Source organism: Schistocerca piceifrons, chromosome 2 (assembly GCF_021461385.2).
Source record: "Schistocerca piceifrons isolate TAMUIC-IGC-003096 chromosome 2, iqSchPice1.1, whole genome shotgun sequence".
In the NCBI taxonomy this organism is placed as follows: Eukaryota; Metazoa; Arthropoda; class Insecta; order Orthoptera; family Acrididae; genus Schistocerca; species Schistocerca piceifrons.
This window is the reverse complement of record NC_060139.1, coordinates 179,371,445-179,392,841: the sequence shown is the minus strand read 5'-3', so window position 1 is coordinate 179,392,841 and position 21,397 is coordinate 179,371,445. Positions and strand designations below refer to the sequence as shown.

Sequence of the window (21,397 nt, the reverse complement as noted above, 5' to 3'; positions counted from 1 at the left end):
AAGGGTCCCCATTGCATGCAAATGTCTTACGATGGTGGAATGATCACAGTGCACCACATTTGCCAGTTCTCGAGTGCACTGTCATGGATTATTATGGATTAATGCTTTTAAACGATCTTCATCAAACCCCGAAAGTCTTCCTGAATGTGGGGAGTGACTAATGTCAAAACGACCCTCCTTAAAACGAGAAAACAGTTTTCTTATAGTGCTCTGTCCAACTGCAATACCCCATACAGGCGCTAATGTTTTTGGCTGCCTCCGTTGCTATCACCTCTCTGTTGAAATCAAACAGGAGGATATGTCGGAAATGTACCGATTTCTCCACTTGGAGCTCATACTCTAGTGAAGACAGCTCCACTCACTATCTCCAAATGACAGAATCACAGTACATAAACTCAAATAACAACAGTGAACTGAAAAGAAAAGATATTAGTAGGAGCTTCCAAGAATCGACGAGGAGAGGAACATTCGCAATCATTGACAAGGAGGAGGGACAGGATGATAGGATATTTGTTGAAACAAGAATAATCTCCATGGTACTCGAGGGAGCTGCAGAGGGTAAAAACTGTACGGTAAAACTGAGATTGGAATACATCCAACAAATAGTTAAGGATGTTGAATGCAACTATTACTTCGAGATGAAGAGGTTGGCACAGGAGAGGAATTCGAGGCAGGCTCTATCAAACCAGTTTGGTGGTTGACGAGCTGAGTAAGAAGTATGAACTGTAGCTTTTAGTGTTAGTAAGTATTTTAAGAAATACTCGAATGAAGTAATAAATCAAAACAGCCAGTTATAAACGTAAAATTGTGTCGAGGAAGTAAGTGGGAAGTGTATGTAGCATAACAAAGTAAGGAAATGAAAATACGTCATATTGTTTGTTCATTAACTTTCGACTTTTTAATGCAGACGATGAACAGGGGTGAACAGGGATTAACTATATTGCAGTCAATGTTTCCGTTTCGTCAGGCAGAAAGGGCGGAATTTTCAGAAATCGAAGACGGGCGTTCAAAGGGAATCGGATTGAGCTCCGGGCGGGCGGAGGTGCGCGGTATTTTTAATCTGCCGGCTTCGCGGGCCGCTGGCTGTGAAACGCGCCCTTTGGGAGCGGCGTGGGCGGCTCAAATGTCGCAGCAGGTGAACCAGGGCCGTGAGGGACGCCTCGCAATGGGCCAAAACTAGGTGGAAGAACACTCTAAAGGCGTAAGACGAAGTACCTGCAGCGTAACTCTAACATCCGCCGGCGGTGTAGCGACGACACTTGTAACACTGATATGTCGTGCGACCCAACTACGAAACATTTGGAGGCAAAGTAGCAGCCAGTCCAAATCTCTAATATAGGGAAAGTGCCCCAATAACATTTAGTCATAACCTTCGACAACAGATTTAGCTTCGTCCTTAGATTACGAGTCGATAGGTATAAGTCACGGGCTGATTAAAAGCCGAGTTAATTAATTTCCGATTAAATAATATCAAATGGATTTTCCCCGGCAATGAGGGACCTCCGTAGGCTTGCCTAACAACATGACTCGCGGCCAGTGAAGAGATTGCAGTTTTTTGACGCATGGTTTAGTTAGTATAGAATTGGCACTACAAGTGGGACACACACTTCGCCCTCCGTTCTTGCGGAAGACCCGCTATTCCAGGTTTCCCAACTGAGAGGTCGCCGACACTGCCTTCACGGGCTGGAACGAGTGCGCAAGAGGCGGACCTTTTAAGCTGGTCACGGAACTTCTCTTCCTGTCGGCGGAGGCAGATAGTGCTGTTCGATCTTCGGACACGAAAGTGATGGGAGACGCTTTCGATGTCCCAGTCGAAGGCAGCTGCAAGTTCGTGACAATCGTCCGCGAGTGAGCCGCCGCCATAATTCACAGACGTACATGCTAGTTACATTGGTAGCGGCCATTGATCGCGCGACACAATACACAATGGTCAGTAAATAGTTTACTCATGCTAATCGGAAATAATTTCGACATGACACGATACGTGTTCACCAAATTGTTGGTGCAGGAATCGTATTATGTTTCCGTTAAGGCAATCTCATTCACCCCTGCCTGTGCTGGTCTCGTCAGTTCTCATGACTATTAGTACTTCAACATCCCTCAGTGCACTTCCTCTTAATTCAGGGGTTGGATCATTCAATATTTTGTCCGTAATTTGTACTGCTTGATTGTTATTGTGTCTTGACCTGCAGCAAGACGAGTTCTCCCCAGTTTCTTAACTTCGTTGGTGAGGAGTAACCATTATTCACATCTAAAAGGCTACCTCTCGTTTAACCTATTGTATTGAAACAATGTACACATCATACCAGTTATGTCTGTTTTCTTGGTCTGTTGTCTCTCCCTGTTGTCTCTTTCTTTATCAATCGATCACTGAAACCATGCTAGACGTGATGGAGCCTAATGCTGGCCGCGGTCTGGACAGCGGAAGAATCACGAGTGAGATTTAATATCACCAGTTCTTAGGGGAACAAGGAAAACAGACAGCCAAATTAATTACTCAATCATTCTCCTCGAGTAGCCGCACTCTGACGTGAAAGGAAGGTACCGAACCATGAACAGCTCCTTGACCCCTGCGTTACCAAAGTGATACTCAAGCATTTCCATACCACTGGGGATGATGTTCTAAATGTGATCCTTATGCAAGCGTATTTTAAATATATTTATCCTGGAAAAAAGCCATTCCTAGAGATGAAGAATGACCTGAGTACATGATAGCTATAGGGCGTATCTAATGTTACTTGACATTTTAAGGTGGAGATCGCAACATAGCATACCCAGAGGTCGTTCACACGTAGCCTATCACCATCTCTGGGGCTTTGAGAATGGTCAAATCATCGCCATGAGGGATGCGGAAGCGTCATAGTGACACATCGCACGAACAGTTAGCTGCAGTAGAATGGCAGCAGAACGCCTGTTGACGAGATGGAGCCAACGATTTGACAAGAAGATTAGACAGTGGTTCTTTCAGAATAACTACACCACTATAAGACTGTAGAGTTGATCTGCTAGAATTAAATTTTCCTTATCTTCGATAAGGACAGAAGCTGAAGTAATGAATTTAAATTTGTGCCAAGGTCAGGACTTGAACCCACGTCTGTTGCTTACTAGGCAGGTGTGCTAACCGCTACACCATCGTGGCAGAGTGGCTACGACATCTGCGTTGACTACCACAGTCCAGTGCTCTCTCTAACGCAAACTTCAATTCATGCCTTCAGCCCGTTTTCTCCTTCTTAAGAGTCGCTACTGCGAAGACTCTTTGATATTGGAATAGCACCCCAGCTTTGTACATAATGGGAAAATACCGCCTGTATCTTAGACGTAGGTGATCTATTGATCTGGATAGAATTACATTTTTCTGAAGACATGTGAGTTTCATCTTTATCTTCGATAAGGTCAGAAGATAAAGTAATGAATTAAAATAGACTCAAGGCGGGAGTTAATGTTTGTGTTAGGGAGATCACTGGACCACAGTAGTCTGTGCAGGTGTGGTAGCCATAACGTCACGGTGAGGTAGTAGTTGGCACATCTGCCTAGTAAGCAGGACACGGGGTTCAAGTCCTGGCTTTGGCACAAATTTGAATTCACTACTTCAGCTTCTTACCTTCTGGAAGACTGTCGAGTTGTTCGACTGGCACTGATAAATATGCAGATGTTACCAGCTGAAATCCGGGCTGTGCTTACAGGTAAAGAGTCACCACAAACCATCGATAACAGATTACAGTGACCTGTAATGAGATCTCGAGTTACCGCTGAAATCATACCACAAACAACACAGACTTGCATAGTGCAGAATCAGAGTCAAATGGGACATTGAGTGCCGTCCTGCTGTCCTCAGCGGTGAGTCTAGCTTCGGTTTATGGCGATCAGATCGACGCCCACGTGTTCTCAGACTACTTGTGAAACGATTCAGGAAGCTGCGATTTTCGAGACACATACTTCTCCAACTCTTGGAATTATAGTGTGGGGATGTATTGGATATGACAACAGAAGTGATGTATCAATTGTGGAAAAGAGGCTGAATGCTGATGTGTATGTGTCATGATGGGAAACGCTGTTGTCATGCCCTTCCTGCTGGTATGTTTCAACAGGATAATGCAAGACCCCATACTGTAGTTCAAACCACAAGTGCCGTGAAGAATATACAGATGCTTGACTGGCCTTCGAGGCCCATTGATTTTCTTCTATCAGAGTATGTCCAGGATGAAAAGGGTAGCTGTATAATTTCACACCATCCTCCACCAGCAAAATTTATGCACTGACACAAAAGGACATTCAGGCATGGCAAGAAATTCCTCATGGCATTCAGAGGCTGGTTGCTCCCATACCACAGCATATACCAGAGTGTATTTAGGCTCGTGAGGGCTACACTTCATACTAATGCAGATGATGGACTTGTGTGCCCAAAACATAAACACCAATTATTAGGCTTCATGTATATTCCGACAGGCCCACAGCTGCCTACAAGGCAGTACCAGGAGCGATCTGTGGTCATGGCATGTGTGCTCAGCATTTCGCCAAACCTGTATCCTAATGGTGCGGCTGCATTTTTATTCAAGCAACTCCTTGTTTGGCCTCGTGAGGCTGTGTGTAGCCCCTTCCAGATCTCCTTATCTCAGAAAAAAATTGCGGTGTTACCGGGAATAGAACCCAGGTGAAGCATGGAAGAGAGCGGCATTAACCATTTTTTTCTATCATTTTCTTCATCATTTTTAGTCAGCAATTCTGTGGGGATGTCACCTAACACTAGTAGTGGAACAAGGGCGGTGTGGTCCCAAATCCAAGATGGTGGCGATGACGTCATCAAAGATGGCGTCTGTGACGTCATCTGCTGACATCATCCAAGATTATGGCCATGATGTCATTCAGATGGAAAATGTTGTTGGGAAGATAGGTCAATTAGGCTACCTCCACTAACCTAACCCCACTCCCCTTCCCTTCCCCAAAAAATGGTGGAAAGTTCAAATTCCATCAGGACAATGCAACACACCTATACTAACCTGTGGAAATGGCACGAAAATAGGTCACTTCGGCTACCTCCACTAACCTAAATCATGTGACCACCACCTCCTCCTAGGAACTGGCTGGAGAAGGACTGCCCGCATCTCGTGGTCGTGCGGTAGCGTTCTCGCTTCCCACGCCCGGGTTCCCGGGTTCGATTCCCGGCGGGGTCAGGGATTTTCTCTGCCTCGTGATGGCTGGGTGTTGTGTGCTGTCCTTAGGTTAGTTAGGTTTAAGTAGTTCTAAGTTCTAGGGGACTGATGACCCAAGATGTTACGTCCCATAGTGCTCAGAGCCATTTGAACCATTTTTTGGAAAAGGACTCAATCTGTGATGGACCTAAGTCTTTATTTTGCATGCACTATTTATTTAAACAATTAGATGCAGTACTGCCATCAGGTGTGTTCACCCTGAGGTCCAGAGTCCAAATGGCCTAGTACACAGTACTGCTACCAGAGGGCGCTGTCATTCATTCTGTGACGTAATCCAAGATGGTGGGGAAAATGGTGGGAAACAGTGTGTTCACCAGGGGGTCCGGGTCTAGTTCACAGTACCGCCACCAGAGAGTGCTGTCGTCCATTCTGTTACATAACCCAAGATGGCTACCTGTCGGGGAAAATGACTGAGCCTGCACTGGGCTGCTGGAGAGAGGAAGGAGTGTACTTTATTTATTTTGGAACAATTTATTTAGGGCTGGATTTGAGATAGTATATTTATCACACTGTTACAAAACACATGATCTGACATACTTGGGGTCACGCCACACATCCTACAAACCTGTAAACTACTTTTAAATTACCGAAATAACGCTCTGCAGACACGCAAACAACTCCTAAATTACCGAAATAATTTCAGTACACAGCACACTCCTCCTAAATAATGCAGTACACTGTTGTGCAGACGCGAAATCAATTCATAAACTGTCCAAATAACGCATAGCACAGCCTACAGGCCTGCTCACAAAACATTGCAACAGACACACAAACAATGTTTGCAGGTACCACCTCCCACCCCCTGTCCACTGAATCACACAGGCGGCTACTGTACACGCTCCCAGGAGTCGGGATACACCAGCAGCCCCAGTGAAGAGGAATTTTTCAGGTGTCAAGTATGAAAGGGATGCCACCACCTTATGCTTAAGGGACCAGAATGGGCACCTGCGTGTGGCTTGGCAGCTGACAGCCATGTCACTTCGCTGGGGCTGCTGGTGTATCCCGGCTTCTGGGAGTGTGTGCTGTAGTCTCCTGTACAGTCCAGTGGACAGGGGGCGGTGGGTGGTGCCTGCACACGTTATTTGCGTGTCTGTTGCATTGTTTTGCGAGCAGATCTGTAGGCTGTGCTATGTGTTATTTGGACAGTTTACAAGTTGATTTCGTGTCTGCACATCAGTGTACTGCATTATTTAGTAGGAATTTGCATGTCTGTGTGCTGTGTACTGATAATTTCGGTAATTTAGAAGTTGTTTGCGCGTCTGCAGATAGTTTTTTCGGTAATTTACGAGTAGTTTACAGGTCTGTAGGCTGTGTGGCGTGACTCCAAGCATGTCACAGCGTGTGTTCTGTATCAGTGTGATAAATATGCTATCTCAAATCCATCCCTAAATAAATTGTTCCACAATAAATAAAGTACACATCTTCCTCTCTCCAGCAGCCCAGCACAGGCTGAGTCATTTTGCCCTCCAGACAGCCATCTTGGGTTACATCACAGAGTGGACGTCAGTGCCCTCTGGTGGCAGTACTGTGTACTAGGTCAGTTGGACTCTGGACCTCATGGCGACCACAGTGGTTGGTTGGTTGTTTCGGGGAAGGAGACCAGACAGCGAGGTCATCGGTCTCATCGGATTAGGGAAGGACGGGGAAGGAAGTCGGCCGTGCCCTTTGAAAGGAACCATCCCAGCATTTGCCTGGAGCGATTTAGGGAAATCACGGAAAACCTAAATCAGGATGGCCGGAGGCGGGATTGAACCGTCGTCCTCCCGAATGCGAGTCCAGTGTCTAACCACTGCACCACCTCGCTCGGTTCGACCACAGTGTTTCCTGCCATTTCCCCCCACTCCAGACTGCCATATTGGATGATGTCATGGAACGGATGACAGCACCCTCTGGTGGTCATACTGTGTACTAGGCCAGTTGAACTCTCGACCTCGGGGTGAACACACTTGATGGCTGTACTGCCTCCAATTGTTTAAATAAATAGTGCATGCAAAGAAAAAAAGACTTAGGTCCAGCACAGGTTGAGTCTTTTTCCAGGCAATTCGTAGGAGGAGGTGGTGGTTGGATGTCTTAGGTTATTGGAGGTAGTCAAAGTGCCCTTTTTTCCACATTTTCTTAGGTTAGTGGAGGTAGTCGTATTGTATTGCATTGTTGTGATGGAATTTGAACTTCCCACAAATCCCTAGGAAGATAAATTAAGAAGCGCTGGATGAAGATGAATTTGGTTCAGAAAATGTATAGGTATCACAAATTTCTGTCCTTGAGCTCATTAACAGAAAAATGGAAAATGAAAAATAAGATCGCTTTTATCACATTTGAAGAACTAGAAAAGGCTTTTTGTGATGTAAAGAGGAATAAGGAGTTAAATATATATAGATGAACAGGGATAAAAAGCAGTGATGGTTGAGTACTGTACAGTATTTCCAAGAATTAGATGGGACTAATGAAAATGGAAAATCAAGAAAAAAACATTATTTGTGGAATGTGCAGGGACAGAATGCAGTTTATCCTTTGTCTAAGAAACAATGAAGAAATCCAAAGATCAAATTAAAAAAAAAGAAGTAAATGTGTCAGGAGGGCAGATGCGACATAGGCCTTTTAGGTGAGCGTAAGGAACATTTAGAAGAACTATTGAATAAAATGAACTTTATACTTTGTGCATAACTTGAGTAAAGAATAAATAAGGCAAATAAAAAAGTGATGAAACGTAGAAGGAGACAAATAATTTCATAAGTATCGACAATGTAGTATGTGCAGTAGAAGTACAGAAAATTTTTTACTTCACGATAAGTACGACTGCAAGGAATAGACGGACCGAGGAAGACATCAGAAAGAAATTGGCGCAGACGAAAAGGAGATTTAAAATACAATATTGCTATCAAATATTGACAAAAAATAGAACTGGATGTTCCTGAACCATTATGTGTGGGGGACAACATTTTTCGGAAGTGAATGTTGACTATTGAAAAATAACTGAATAGAAAAAGTGGTAGCACCTGAAATATGGTGGTACGGAAGCGTGTTAAACATCGGATGCACGAGGAAGTACGAAACAAGAGGCATCTGGGACAACAGGCCGTGATTAATGTCTAATTGAAATCATTGTCAGAAAAATGGACGGGCTTGTACTTTATTGGCGTCGGCGTTTACGAGTTGCGAACTTGACGTTGGTGGGAACAGTAGAGAGAAAAAACTACAGAAGGAAACATGTGTTAAGTGTAACCGTGACGCCGTTGAGTGGAGAAAGTATGCAGAAACGAAAAGATTAGCTCATGATGGAAATAGATGGAGAAGGACATTGACGGAGTATTAAAAAATACTTGACGAATATATGTTACTTTTTAAGGAATTAGCAGAATTTATATAAGAGTGCGTTATGCGGTAACATCTGGCGTACAGGGAGAGAAATGATGTACATACCGAAATGGATTATCTTCTCAATGTTATAAAATAGTATTTCGAAAACTAAATTCGGACGAACAAGTAATCATTGCCATTACTGAACAACACCTATACAGTAGTAGTATCAAATACAACTTGACGTAGAAAATATGTGGAGGCAATTACGTTCAGTCAGAAAAACGCCAGATAAGGTCAGGATAGAAAATAACTTCTATGTACAATAAGATTTGACCCACACGGCTTGTTTGCATCCAAGTGTCACGTTTTTCTGCATAGTTCAATGACTTATTTTGAGACGCTACTACACATTTCACCGTATGACTAACAGTGAGTTGGTGAGGAATGCATATTTATATTTGGTGCAACAGCAAAGATATGGCGCAGCTTCCGTGGCAACACTGCCGTTCTACATCTACATCTACATTTATACTCCGCAAGCCACCCAACGGTGTGTAGCGGAGGGCACTTTACGTGCCACTGTCATTACCTCCCTTTTCTGTTACAGTCGCGTATGGTTCGCGGGAAGAACGACTGTCTGAAAGCCTCCGTGCGCGCTCGAATCTCTCTAATTTTACATTCGTAATCTCCTCGGGAGGTATAAGTAGGGGGAAGCAATATATTCGATGCCTCATCCAGAAACGCACCCTCTTGAAACCTGGCGAGCAAGCTACACCGCGATGCAGAGCGCCTCTCTTGCAGAGTCTGCCACTTGAGTTTGCTAAACATCTCCGTAACGCTATCACGGTTACCAAATAACCCTGTGACGAAACGCGCCGCTCTTCTTTGGATCTTCTCTATCTCCTCCGTCAACCCGATCTGGTACAGATCCCACACTGATGAGCAATACTCAAGTATAGGTCGAACGATTGTTTTGTAAGCCACCTCCTTTGTTGATGGACTTCAAATCGTTCCGCACGCATACTCCCAGATATTTTACAGAAGTAACTGCTACCAGCGTTTGTTCCGCTGTCATATAATCATACAATAAAGGATCCTTCTTTCTATGTATTCGCAATACATTACATTTGTCTATGTTAAGGGTCAGTTGCCACTCCTTGCAGCAAGTGCCTATCCGCTGCAGATCTTCCTGCATTTCGCTACAATTTTCTAATGCTGTAACTTCTCTGCATACTACAGCATCATCCGCGAAAAGCCGCATGGAACTTCCGACACTATCTACTAGGTCATTTATATATATTGTGAAAAGCAATGGTCCCATAACACTCCCCTGTGGCACGCCAGAGGTTACTTTAACGTCTGTAGACGTCTCTCCATTGATAACAACATGCTGTGTTCTGTTTGCTAAAACTCTTCAATCCAGCCAAACAGCTGGTCTGATATTCCGTACGCTCGTACTTTGTTTATCAGGCGACAGTGCGGAACTGTATCGAACGCCTTCCGGAAGTCAAGGAAAATAGCATCTACCTGGGAGCCTGTATCAAATATTTTCTGGGTCTCTTGAACAAATAAAGCGAGTTGGGTCTCACACGATCGCTGTTTCCGGAATCCATGTTGATTCCTACGGAGTAGATTCTGGGTTCCCAAAAACGACATGATACTCGAGCAAAAAACATGTTCTAAAATTCTACAACAGATCGACGTCAGAGATATAGGTCTATAGTTTTGCGCATCTGCTCGAGGACCCTTCTTGAAGACGGACTACCTGTGCTCTTTTCCAATCATTTGGAACCTTCCGTTCCTCTAGAGACTTGCGGTACACGGCTGTTAGAAGGGGGGCAAGTTCTTTCGCGTACTCTGTGTAGATTCGAATTGGTATCCCGTCAGGTCCACTGGACTTTCCTCTGTTGAGTGATTGCAGTTGCTTTTCAATTCCTTGGACACTTATTTCGATGTGAGCCATTTTTTCGTTTGTGCGAGGATTTAGAGAAGGAACTGCAGTGCGGCCTTCCTCCGTGAAACAGCTTTGGAAAAAGGTGTTCAGTATTTCAGCTTTACGCGTGTCATCCTCTGTTTTAATGCCATCAACATCCCGGAGTGTCTGGATATGCTGTTTCGAGCCACTTACTAATTTAACGTAAGACCAGAACTTACTAGGATTTTCTGTCAAGTCGGTACATAGAATTTTACTTTCAAATTCACTGAACGCTTCACGCATAGCCCTCCTTACGCCAACTTTGACATCGTTTAACTTCTGTTTGTCTGACAGGTTTTGGCTGCGTTTAAACTTGGAGTGAAGCTCTCTTTGCTCTCGCAGTGGTTTCCTAACTTTGTTGTTGAACCACAGTGGGTTATTCCCGTCCCTCACAGTTTTACTCGGCACATACCTGTCTAAAACGTATTTTACGATTGCCTTGAACTTTTTCCATAAACACTTCACATTGTCAGTTTCGGAACAGAAATTTTCGTTTTGATCTGTTAGGTAGTCTGAAATCTGCCTTCTATTACTCTTGCTAAACAGATAAACCTTTCTCCCTTTTTTTATATTCCTATTAACTTCCATATTCAGGGATGCTGCAGCGGCCTTATGATCACTGATTCCCTGTTCTGCACTTACAGAGGCGTCGAAAATTTCGGGCCTGTTTGTTACCAGTAGGTCCAAGATGTTATCTCCACGAGCCGCTGCGTGTCGCTCACCTGAGTACCACGATTACTCCGTCGAAGACGTTGAAGCCGTTGCTGATGTAGCCGAACGGCCCTTCAGCGATTATCTTGAGCATCATCTCGACTGCGAAAATGGCGGAGAACACGATGTTACTGATCTCCACCGTCACGGTCAGTTCTTCGGGCTGTACAACAAGAGAACAAATAATTTACGACAATACTCTTATTAATATAAGAGAGAACGATAGTGTAGATGTAATCATTGCCATTACTGAAAAGCACTTATACAGTAGTAGTATCAAAACGTACTGTCAGCTTATGAAATTAATGTCAGAGTGGTAAACGGGACAAATTCGTAACTAGGACTTGACATCAAATCTTCCAATGCCTTCATTCGAAAATACGATAATTTTTTACTAAAATACCAAAAACACATTTTTTTTCATCTATTTCGCGTGTGTCATATTTAGGTGCCACCATTTCTAAGTTTGGCTTAACACAGGCGGTTATTTGTTTGTGCTATACTTCATATAACTGCTTACAGATTGGCATTGTGAAACCGAACAAGTGAATTAAAAGTTTATGATTATTTTCCCTCTTATCCTCCTACCATTGCACAAATTAGGATTGGGTGAGTGAATCAGAAAGAATTTGGAAGAACTCGAATCGGAAAATCACTGTTGTCTCTTAACACATTGTAATTTAGCCACTCTACAAAGCTCAATTGTAGACGTAGATGTCGTTCTGAGATGTAAGTAACACACAAATTATATAACACGAGCAGGTGGAACTACACCAACTGTATGATGAATGTTTAATTACTTGGACGAGAAGCTACCTGTACATCTAAGGAGTATCGTTAATGGGCTACGTAAATAAAGCTATAGCGAAATACATTTCGTTACATTATTTTGGGACCTGTAAATTTACTAGATAAAATGGATGGGACAGCGTAGGTTTTTCTTCTAGAACATGAATGTGTACCACAGTAATGCTTGTGTAGTTTACATGGCTATTTTTATAATGTGCTGTTTGATGTCAACATGTGTTTGGACTGTAGAAATGATGCAGATATAAAGGCGGAGACAATACTACAAATGTTTATCCACTGGTGCCACCTTGCAAGCATCAGTTTCAGTATTGTATACTGCCATTATCTCAGTTGATACGCACCCAGAGATGTACAGTCTAACACTAAACATTATGTAGTCTTTAGCCAAATAACTACTACTGACATATGTTCAGTACCACATTTCCCTTATTTATAGGCAGTGTTGAAGCGTGGCTGCAAACATCGTCTCATTACTAGGATACAGTTGTTTCAAAGATGCATTTATTGGCGTTTAGCATCTCCAAAGATGCGTGCAGTAGTCGATCCTAGCATGGCTTGCGTTGTGTTTTTTAAATTAGTACGTAGGCAGTAGTATCTTCGTGGCTTCTCAGCCCGCCTAGACAAAGAGCGGCAAGCGAACTCTTTCCAGGTGAAAGAGTTCTATTGGCGAAATTTAGCCACTCATTGTATGTGAAATACGTTGCAACAGGTAATTTGTCTGTCATTGCTAATAGGCTTCTTTAGTGTAGTGACTTTGTGCGAGTGCGTTTACCAGTCGGTTTTCATAACCATTACAATTTCATAATGGTTTTGCATGAGGTGGCCACGTTAATAAGTCTATCCATATGATATTTGTCCATCGGTATTTGTATCTAGTCTATTCAAGATCTTTCAAACAGAAATGACAGTAAGCTTCCTCTTGCCGTTGTTATTTTGTTTTGGTAATGTTTAGTTTTTTGTGTCAAGATTTCCTGCCAAGATCTTTAGTTAGACGTAACCGGAAACAGTGTGTAGCCATTAATTCTTACATTTTGGATTTGACGCCGTGTGTTTGTCCAGAAGTATTAATAGAAACATATCGTGGAGGAAAATTTAATTTTTTTTCAATAATTCTTTGAGAGTCTGAACTTTTATAGTGTGAATTATCTTGGTCAGGTGAGTTATGTGTAAATAATGATTTCATAAGCTGGTTACCAAGTACTATCAGTGGTCACATATGTAACTGCTTGTTAAATAAACAGATGTCTGAAAATTCATTTTTGCCACATGAGAATTTTTTTAAATTATGTTAACGTCAGGCTATCCGTTACGAACGACCTATGCCAATGCCTGAGTACTCTAAAACAATCCTTTAAATTATACAAATGTCTCTACGTTACAACCTCCTACAGTAATAAAGCGGTTTTTATGTTTGTTGTAATTTTCAGCTTCGTTAAGGTGAGTTCAGCTAGATGTGACAACATTTAGTACAAATTTTTGTGAGAGTCAGGAGTCGAACTCTGTTGAGGACTATGGAGACAGTCAAAAGTGTATCAGTGCTTCGACTTTTTCTGGGATTGCAGACAAATCAATGGAGGTATTGCTATCATAATCAGATGCATGTACTCGTATATGTGTTCAGCTGTTAATATTTCAGCTTCTCTTTAAACTTGTAGACATACGAGTGGACCTATTATGATCGTAGTCAGAGGCATGAAAATTTTCTCAATTATTCTTTTATGCAATTGTTGATGAAATGCAGACAGAAAAAAAAGTGTCCTGCACAGGTTTGCCCTGTAATTAATGACCTACTTACACTAAAGTATTATCAAATGATGTACAGAATGTATCAAAAAATCATCCGATTTAAAAAAAGTCATAACTATTATGTTATTTGAGATATGTGCGCGAACAACGTACTGTTGGAAAGAGCAAATTCTTGAGTTTTACATGGTTCCCGCTAGGTAGCAGCAGTGTGCGCCCACTTCAGTTCTAGGGAAAATGGTGTCGGGACAACAGAAAGTGTTGCGTGTTCTACGTTTTTGCGTAGTGCAGGTCAATAATAACTATCTAGCGTGACTTTCGTACTAGGTATGGTGTGGACCCTCTTACAGCACAGAGCATTAGACGATGGCATGAACAATTCCGAGCAAGAGATTGGTTATGTAAAGGCAAATCGCCGTGCCATCTCCGAGTGGCTGATATAGACATCGAAAGCATCTGCCATAGTTTCACAAGGAATCCACAGAAATCCGTTCGCCGTGCAGCTCGACAGCTCAACATGCCCCCGACGTCCGGCTGGCGTGTGTTGCGTCGATTTTTACACATGAAACCATATAAAATTCAGCTACTGCAAGCTCTTCGTGAAGGTGGCAAACAACAGCGTGTGGAGTTCTGCAATTTCGTTCTTGGCAAGATCGAAGATGACAGTTTTCTTCCACACTAAGTGTTTAGTGACAAGGTAACATTCCTTTTAAATGGAAAGGTGAACCGTCATAATGTGAGAATATGGGGTATGGAGCAAGCACATGAAGTTGTTCAAGCGAGGGACTCGCCAAAATTTAATGTGTTTTGTGCAGTTTCACGGGAGAAGGTGTATGGTCTATTTCTCTTTGCCGAGAACACTGTTACGGGAAGCACATACCTCGATATGACTGACAACCTTCTTTTCCCACAGTTGGAGACTGATGCGGACGACTTCATTACCAAAAGGATGGAGCACCGCCACACTGGTATCAGAAAGTGCGGGAATTTTTAAATTATACGATTACTGAAGGATGGATCGGTCGCACTGGGCCAAATGATTCAGCCTTACATTACTGGTCTCCAAGGTCACCGGATCTGCCTGTATGTGATTATTTCTTGTGGGGGGTTTATAAAAGACTCTATTCATGTGCCTCCACTACCAACAACAATGGATGACCTGAGACATCGGATAACAGCAGCTGTAGAAGCTGTAAGTTAAGACTTGCTCGTTGCAGTGTGGGAACAATTTGAATACCGCATTGACATATGCCGTGCATCTCAAGGGGATATGTTGAACACCTGTGAAAAGGTATAAAAACAACTTTTTGAGTTTCTCATTAATCAAAAAACAAAATTCATTGTATATTTTTATTAGTTTCAGAAATATAGACGTGGCAAATCGGATGATTCTTTTCGATGCACCCTGTATATTTCCAGAGATTAACCTTTTACAATGACTATTTTGTTTCATTTCATTTGGCAACAACTACCAGGATATTAATTGATAACACGGATCTACAAATTAAAACTTGTTGAGAGATGTGATTCTTAACGTTTCAATGCCATTACTTTAAAAAATGACTTCCACTTTTCTCAATCACGTCAGATTTTACTATCATTTTAGCATTTTATCATTTAGCATTTTACTATCAAATTACAGGCCTGTTTACCTTATAAGCAGCACGTTAGTAAGATCTTATTCGTTTGTTCTAGAATGTTTGTCTCTCGGATTTAATCTTGTGTTTTTCTTTAGACTCCTTACACAGCGTCCAGCAGTAATATGCAATCACTGAAGTATTCCATCGTTCTTGGTGTCTCCTCTCCATTTCTCGGAAACCGTGATGCAACCTTGTTCTTCACTGCCCCCATGTTCCCAGGAAACATGCCCAAATATGAAAATACATAGTGTAATCTGAGACTCATGTTGAATACTAATGTAATCAGCTTCTCTAGCATGTTGGTTGCAATTTTGATGTAATAACTGCTCCTTAGAAAATCATCCATGACTTCTTTCAATGCACACCAAGCATTTTTCTCTTTAGAAGTCACAGTAGCTTCAAATTGGCTGGCTTTAGCTAGGACTCTGATTTGAAGATCTACAAAGATTCTTTCTTCAATTTTGGTTCCAGACAGAGCAGGAAATTTAGCACTGAGATATTTAAAAGAATCACCATTTTGATCAAGAGCTTCCGCAAACTGTTTCATTACACCAGCCAAGAGAAATGGAGGCCCTGTTACTCGATGACCAATGAATCAGAATTGAAGAGTTAGTGGAAAAAGCGAAAATCAGTCGGGTATCAGTTGTCTACATCTTATGGGAACGAAGTTTTTCGCGACGACACTTATATGTAAAACATTCTCGGTATTCTTTCCGCGTCAGTTCTGGATAAAATTTCGAGCCTTCGACGATTACCTCCATCGTCATCGTCATTATCATTGTCTATATCTTGCCTGACAATGGAACACCACAAAGGTCGCCGCCGCTGATTTCCGTGACTGCTCACACCTACAAAAATGCCCCTTAACGGATCTGTAGTGGAATTGTAGCAGCTCTATGAGTCGAATCCAGATGACTCTTTTAGGCGCGTAATCACCACGAACGACAGCTGCATGTAGATCTATGACCCTTAGACAATGGAGCGAAGGAAATAGGAAATAAGCGGGTTCAGAACCTACGCAAGAGACGAATACCGAATCGTAATTAGGCAAGGTAATACTGAGTGTTTTTTGAGATTGCCATGATACTAATGGATTACTCGAAAGGAGAAAACCGTCACTGGAGCGCATTACCGAATTTATCTGAGGGGATAATGGGAGGCTGTCAAGGCGGAACGTGTAGTAAAGCTGTCCAAGGGTGCGTTTTTGCTAAATGACAACGCATCAGTTCGTTCTGGACACGACAGAGCCACACATGCTGCTTCTTTGGACTATCAGTATTTGCCTCACCGGCCGTATTCTCTTGACGTAGAACCCAGTGTCTCTCTCTTTCGACGGATGCAGAAGATATTTCTAGAAAGACGATGAGATGATTACCGACGTGATACGGTTCCTGAATAGGCACACTTCTACTGCCGAGGCCTCCGCTAAGTCATCCATCGTTGTGAGAAAGTCTCGGTCTGAAGGGCGAAAATATAGAGGAGGACTAACACCAGCACCAAATTTCGTGGTTGCAGTGTGATTCCTTTTTTATTGAGGTTTAAGTACCGCCCATCTCTACAGTGTGCTTACTACGAGGGGTGTCCAGAAAGTAAGTTCCGGTGAGTCGCGAAATGGAAACCGCAATGAAAATTCTATGAAGTGTAGAAAAATATCCGCTACCAGTCACAATAAAAGGTTATTTGTTTGTCACACTATCGGTTTCGGGCTTGCGCCCATCTTCAGGTGTTTATACATTCAAAAATGGCTCTGAACACTATGGGACTTAACTTCTGAGGTCATCAGTACCCTACAACTTAGAACTACTTAAACCTAACTAACCTAATGACATCGCACACATCCATGCCCGAGGCAGGATTCGATCCTGCGACCGTAGCAGTCGCGCGGTTCCAGACTGTAGCGCCTAGAACCGCTCGGCCTCCCCGGCCGGCTTTATACATTCATGTATATGTTTACACTGTTGGAGATCACTGTATAAAGACAAAACATTAATTAGCTGTTGACTACACAGATACAAGTGGGACAATTGTAAGTGGTAGGGTAGCATTTGACGTAAATGTATCTGTACTTACATAAATATGAAGGACCATTATTACAGTTATGCTGTGGTGATAATTTTACCACTTAGTTACAACTATCACCACAGCATAACTGTAATAATGGTCCTTCATATTTATGTAAGTACAGATATATTTTCGTCAAATGCTGCCTTACCACTTACAATTGTCCCACTTGTATCTGTGTAATCACCAGCAAATAATTTTTTTGTATTTATACAGTGATCTCCAACAGTATAAACATATACATGAATGTATAAACACCTGAAGATTGGCTCAAGCCCTAAACTGGTCGTGTGAAAAATAAATAACCTTTTTTTTGCGACTGGTAGCGGATATTTTTCTACACCCCATAAAGGAACAGTCACGGAGTTCGACAGCATCCACTATGGATAGAATTCATTCAGTCCTATGAAGCTTTGCACTGAGGTATTGGGCGGTGTCTTTAGTATCCGTGTCGAGCGCGTCACACTGCACTTTGCACTTCTGAGTCCTCAATGAGCTCATAAAAATACCTAGAAAATAACCAACCCGCAGTTATGGATGCCGGCCGAGATGGAACTCCACATAACGTAACTGTCATGCATTTCCTTCTTCAAGCCAATTATCGGCCGCACACTGCAGGAGCAATGAAGACGCTTCTGCAGTGTTTTCGATGGGAAGTGTTTGATCACCCACCACACAGGCGGGAGGCGGCTTCCTCTGATTTTCATCTCTTCTTACCTACCGCTGGCCATGAAGACAACACTTTGGCACAGAAAACGAACTGGGGACCAGTGTAGGGAGCTGGCTGCTGCCTTCTATGATGAGGGCATTGGAAGGTTGATATAACGTTACGACGAATGTCTGAGCTGGAACGGCGTCAGGGTAAAGAAGTACCTGGAAGGTCTAGCTAACTGTTGCAAATAAAACGCTGTGGTTTCCATTTCGCGACCGATCGGGGCTTACTTTTTCTCGACAACCATCATGCATGATGAATCTATTGGTGACAACAGAGAATGGATCGGCTGTAGGTCTACGCGGATGATAGTTAGCTGGGTGTCGCTGACCTGGTCGTGGTACTCGATGCCCATGCTGAGCGTGTTGATGAGGATGGCGAAGAGGATGCCCTGCTGGAAGTACTTGTGCGTGACGAGGGAGCGCACGCCGCGGCGCACCCAGCGCAGGCAGCCGGTGCAGCAGGCGAGGGCGTGCCTCCAGCGCTGCCTGCGGCGCCGCGCCGCCGCCCCCGCGCCCGCCGCCGCCGCCGCCTTGTCCTCCAGCATGGCCGCCCACGGCTGCTCGGCGCAGCACGTGCCCTCCGACAGCCCCGACTCCAGCTCCAGCTCCCAGCACCCCGCATCCTGGCAGCACAGCGGCTCGCCGCCTCCTGCGGGCACCAAAATCAGCAGATTGTGAGGCTACACGAGAAGTTGATTGAACAACTGGGTAAGGCATAAGTTGGCTCTTTTTAGAAATTGCTCGGAAAATTTTCAATAAAATTTCGTCTTAAGGATAGACGCTGAAGCAATGAATTAAAATTTGTGCGAAGATCGGAACTTGAACACAATTCTGCTCCTTACTAACGAGGTTAACTAGCCGCTACACTACCGACTACTCTAGTCCAATATACTTATGTAGATGTGGTGTCTCTTCTTTCGGACATGTCCGAAAGAACAGGTAGTCCCTGCAGTCCCACTATCCTCTGTGCCCTCGGTGGCTCAGATGGATAGAGCGTCTGCCATATAAGCAGGAGATCCCGGATTCCAGTACCGGTCGGGCACACGTTTTCACCTGTCCCCGTTGATGTATAACAACGCCCGTCAGCAGCTGAAGGTATTAATATAATTCTAATTTCACTCTAGTCCAATACCCTACACAACACAAACCTCAGTTCATGACTTAAGATTGGACTAGAGTTCCGTGCAGCTGTCTGAGCCACAGTGCTCTTGTGGGGTAACGATTACAACATTTGCCTACTAAGCAGGAGACTCAGGTTCAAGTCTGGACGTTGGCACAAATTTTCATTCATTACGTCAGCTTCTATCCTTATCAAAGACAAAGTTGAGGCTCATATGTCACCAGGAAAAGTAATTCCATCGTATTAAGACATTAAACTGAATCCATGGTGATCTTTCAATCGTGTAAGGCGTTTTCGTCATGACGTATTATTAAAATCGTCAAAATTATCAAAATTGATATTCTTAAAAATACGTCAATGGGTACTTAATATTGTTTACTTGCAAACTAAGTGGGCTTAACATCAGTTAGCATTGACTTAGCACTGCATATTTGCCCGGTTAGGTAACGAAACATTCCTTAAATACAACTTTAAAGGTCAGAATTGTTGCAGTTTCTGATACTAACAAGGGGAGGCCACGACGCTTGGAACGCGGATTTACTGCAAACTTCGTACACTCGTAGTACTCCATGAGGACAACAAAATGTGTAAGCAGTAGCTCGTACTTCTCAAACGTTACTGAGAAAAGAAAATCGCAAGATAATTTCGGTCGTCAAATATATATCTGTGCGTGACCATTTTAACAATGAAGTGGCTGCAGCTGAGTGGTCGTGGCACGGCAGTTCAGCGTGTTCGGTCAGAGCGTTAGCTTTCCTTTCTAATAAAAGAGCTGAACAAACGGACCGTCGAACAAACTGAACAGGTATCATCGGACGTCCGCCCTGAACAAATGCAACGAATAATATAGGACAATTAAAAAAAAGTGGTTGGCGTTCAAGCCGCTGGATCGCTGGTTCGAGTTCCGTTCGTTAGTTCTTTTAATTTTCAACACAGTCATTTTCTTTATTATTTATATGACAATTGATATAATGGGGAAAATACGTGTAATCGGATGAACCTTTATTAAATTTACGATGTTAGCCTACTAATATTTGACAACCGAAATTATATTGCGATTTTCTCAGTAAACGATGAGAACTACGCGCTACTGCTTACACATTCTGTTGTCCTCTTGGGTTACTACGAGTGTACGAAGTTTACAGTAAATCCGCCTTCCAAACGTCGTGGCCTCCCCTTGTAAGATCTGCATTACCAGTTACTGCAATAATAAAGTGCGCTGTTTGACAACTGCTAATGAATGACACATTATAGGACGGGAATAATCACAGGCAATGTTGGACAACATGGAACACACCATACGTAGTAATGACGGCTCTCTGGAAAGTGAGGTCCAATCCATCGCGAAATGGAAATCACAGTGAAAATCTGATGAATTTTTGCATAAATTTGATAGATAGTGTCTGTAATATGCCCGTCGATCGCGTCGTATCGCTCTTTTCAGTTCTGCATGCGTAGTGAGCACGTGGCGATGCGTAGAGAGCAAAGTCTCCCGCCAAGTGTGAGTGCCTGTGAGAGATTTCGCCTGATTTCATGCAGCCCGTAACATCACGTAACTGTTAAGCATTTCCTTCTTCATGACAAATCTCGGTCGTACACTGCCGGCGCACTGAGGACCTGCTGCAGCATTTTTGTTAGGAAGTGTTAGACCACTCTCCATACAATCCGGACTTGGCTCCCTCTGACTTTCGCCTCTTCCCACATGATCCGCTGGCTATGAAGACAACGTACTGGCACAGCCAACAAGCTGCAGATAAGCATAGACAATTGGTAGAAAGCACAGGCAGCTGCCTTCGCTGACGAGGGCACTGGATAGTCGGTACAATTCTCCAAGAAATCTCTCAATTGGAGCGGCAACTATTAGAGCGAGGGAAAACGACCATCTATATGCCTGCGTATGACCCCTGATTCCTCGTGTGTCATATTCGTGGTAATTGCGCGCAATGGATGTTGCCGGCAGTAGACTCGTTCGGCAGTCAGCTTCAATGCCGGTTGCATCTCCTTGTCTCACTCGTCCCTCAAGGCCGTTCGGGGAGGGGCCAAGAGGAACCAAGAGCATCCCAGGCATGATCTATAGGGTTTAGATCTAGGAGATTACATAGGACACTCCATACGT

The 21,397-nt window shown here is 43.4% G+C and overlaps 1 protein-coding gene across 1 annotated transcript in view; it reads right to left on the bottom strand.

Annotated features, from left to right (window-relative positions):
• The window catches only part of LOC124775227 (voltage-dependent T-type calcium channel subunit alpha-1G-like), a 790,960-nt gene that overhangs the window by 372,550 nt on the left and 397,013 nt on the right, over nucleotides 1–21,397 (bottom strand). The window contains exons 12-14 of the mRNA XM_047250065.1: nucleotides 18,695–18,813; nucleotides 18,494–18,646; nucleotides 11,208–11,359 (exon numbers count right to left, since the gene is read on the bottom strand). Coding sequence (XP_047106021.1) covers nucleotides 11,208–11,359; nucleotides 18,494–18,646; nucleotides 18,695–18,813 — 424 coding nt within the window. The remainder of the gene's footprint in view (nucleotides 1–11,207; nucleotides 11,360–18,493; nucleotides 18,647–18,694; nucleotides 18,814–21,397) is intronic.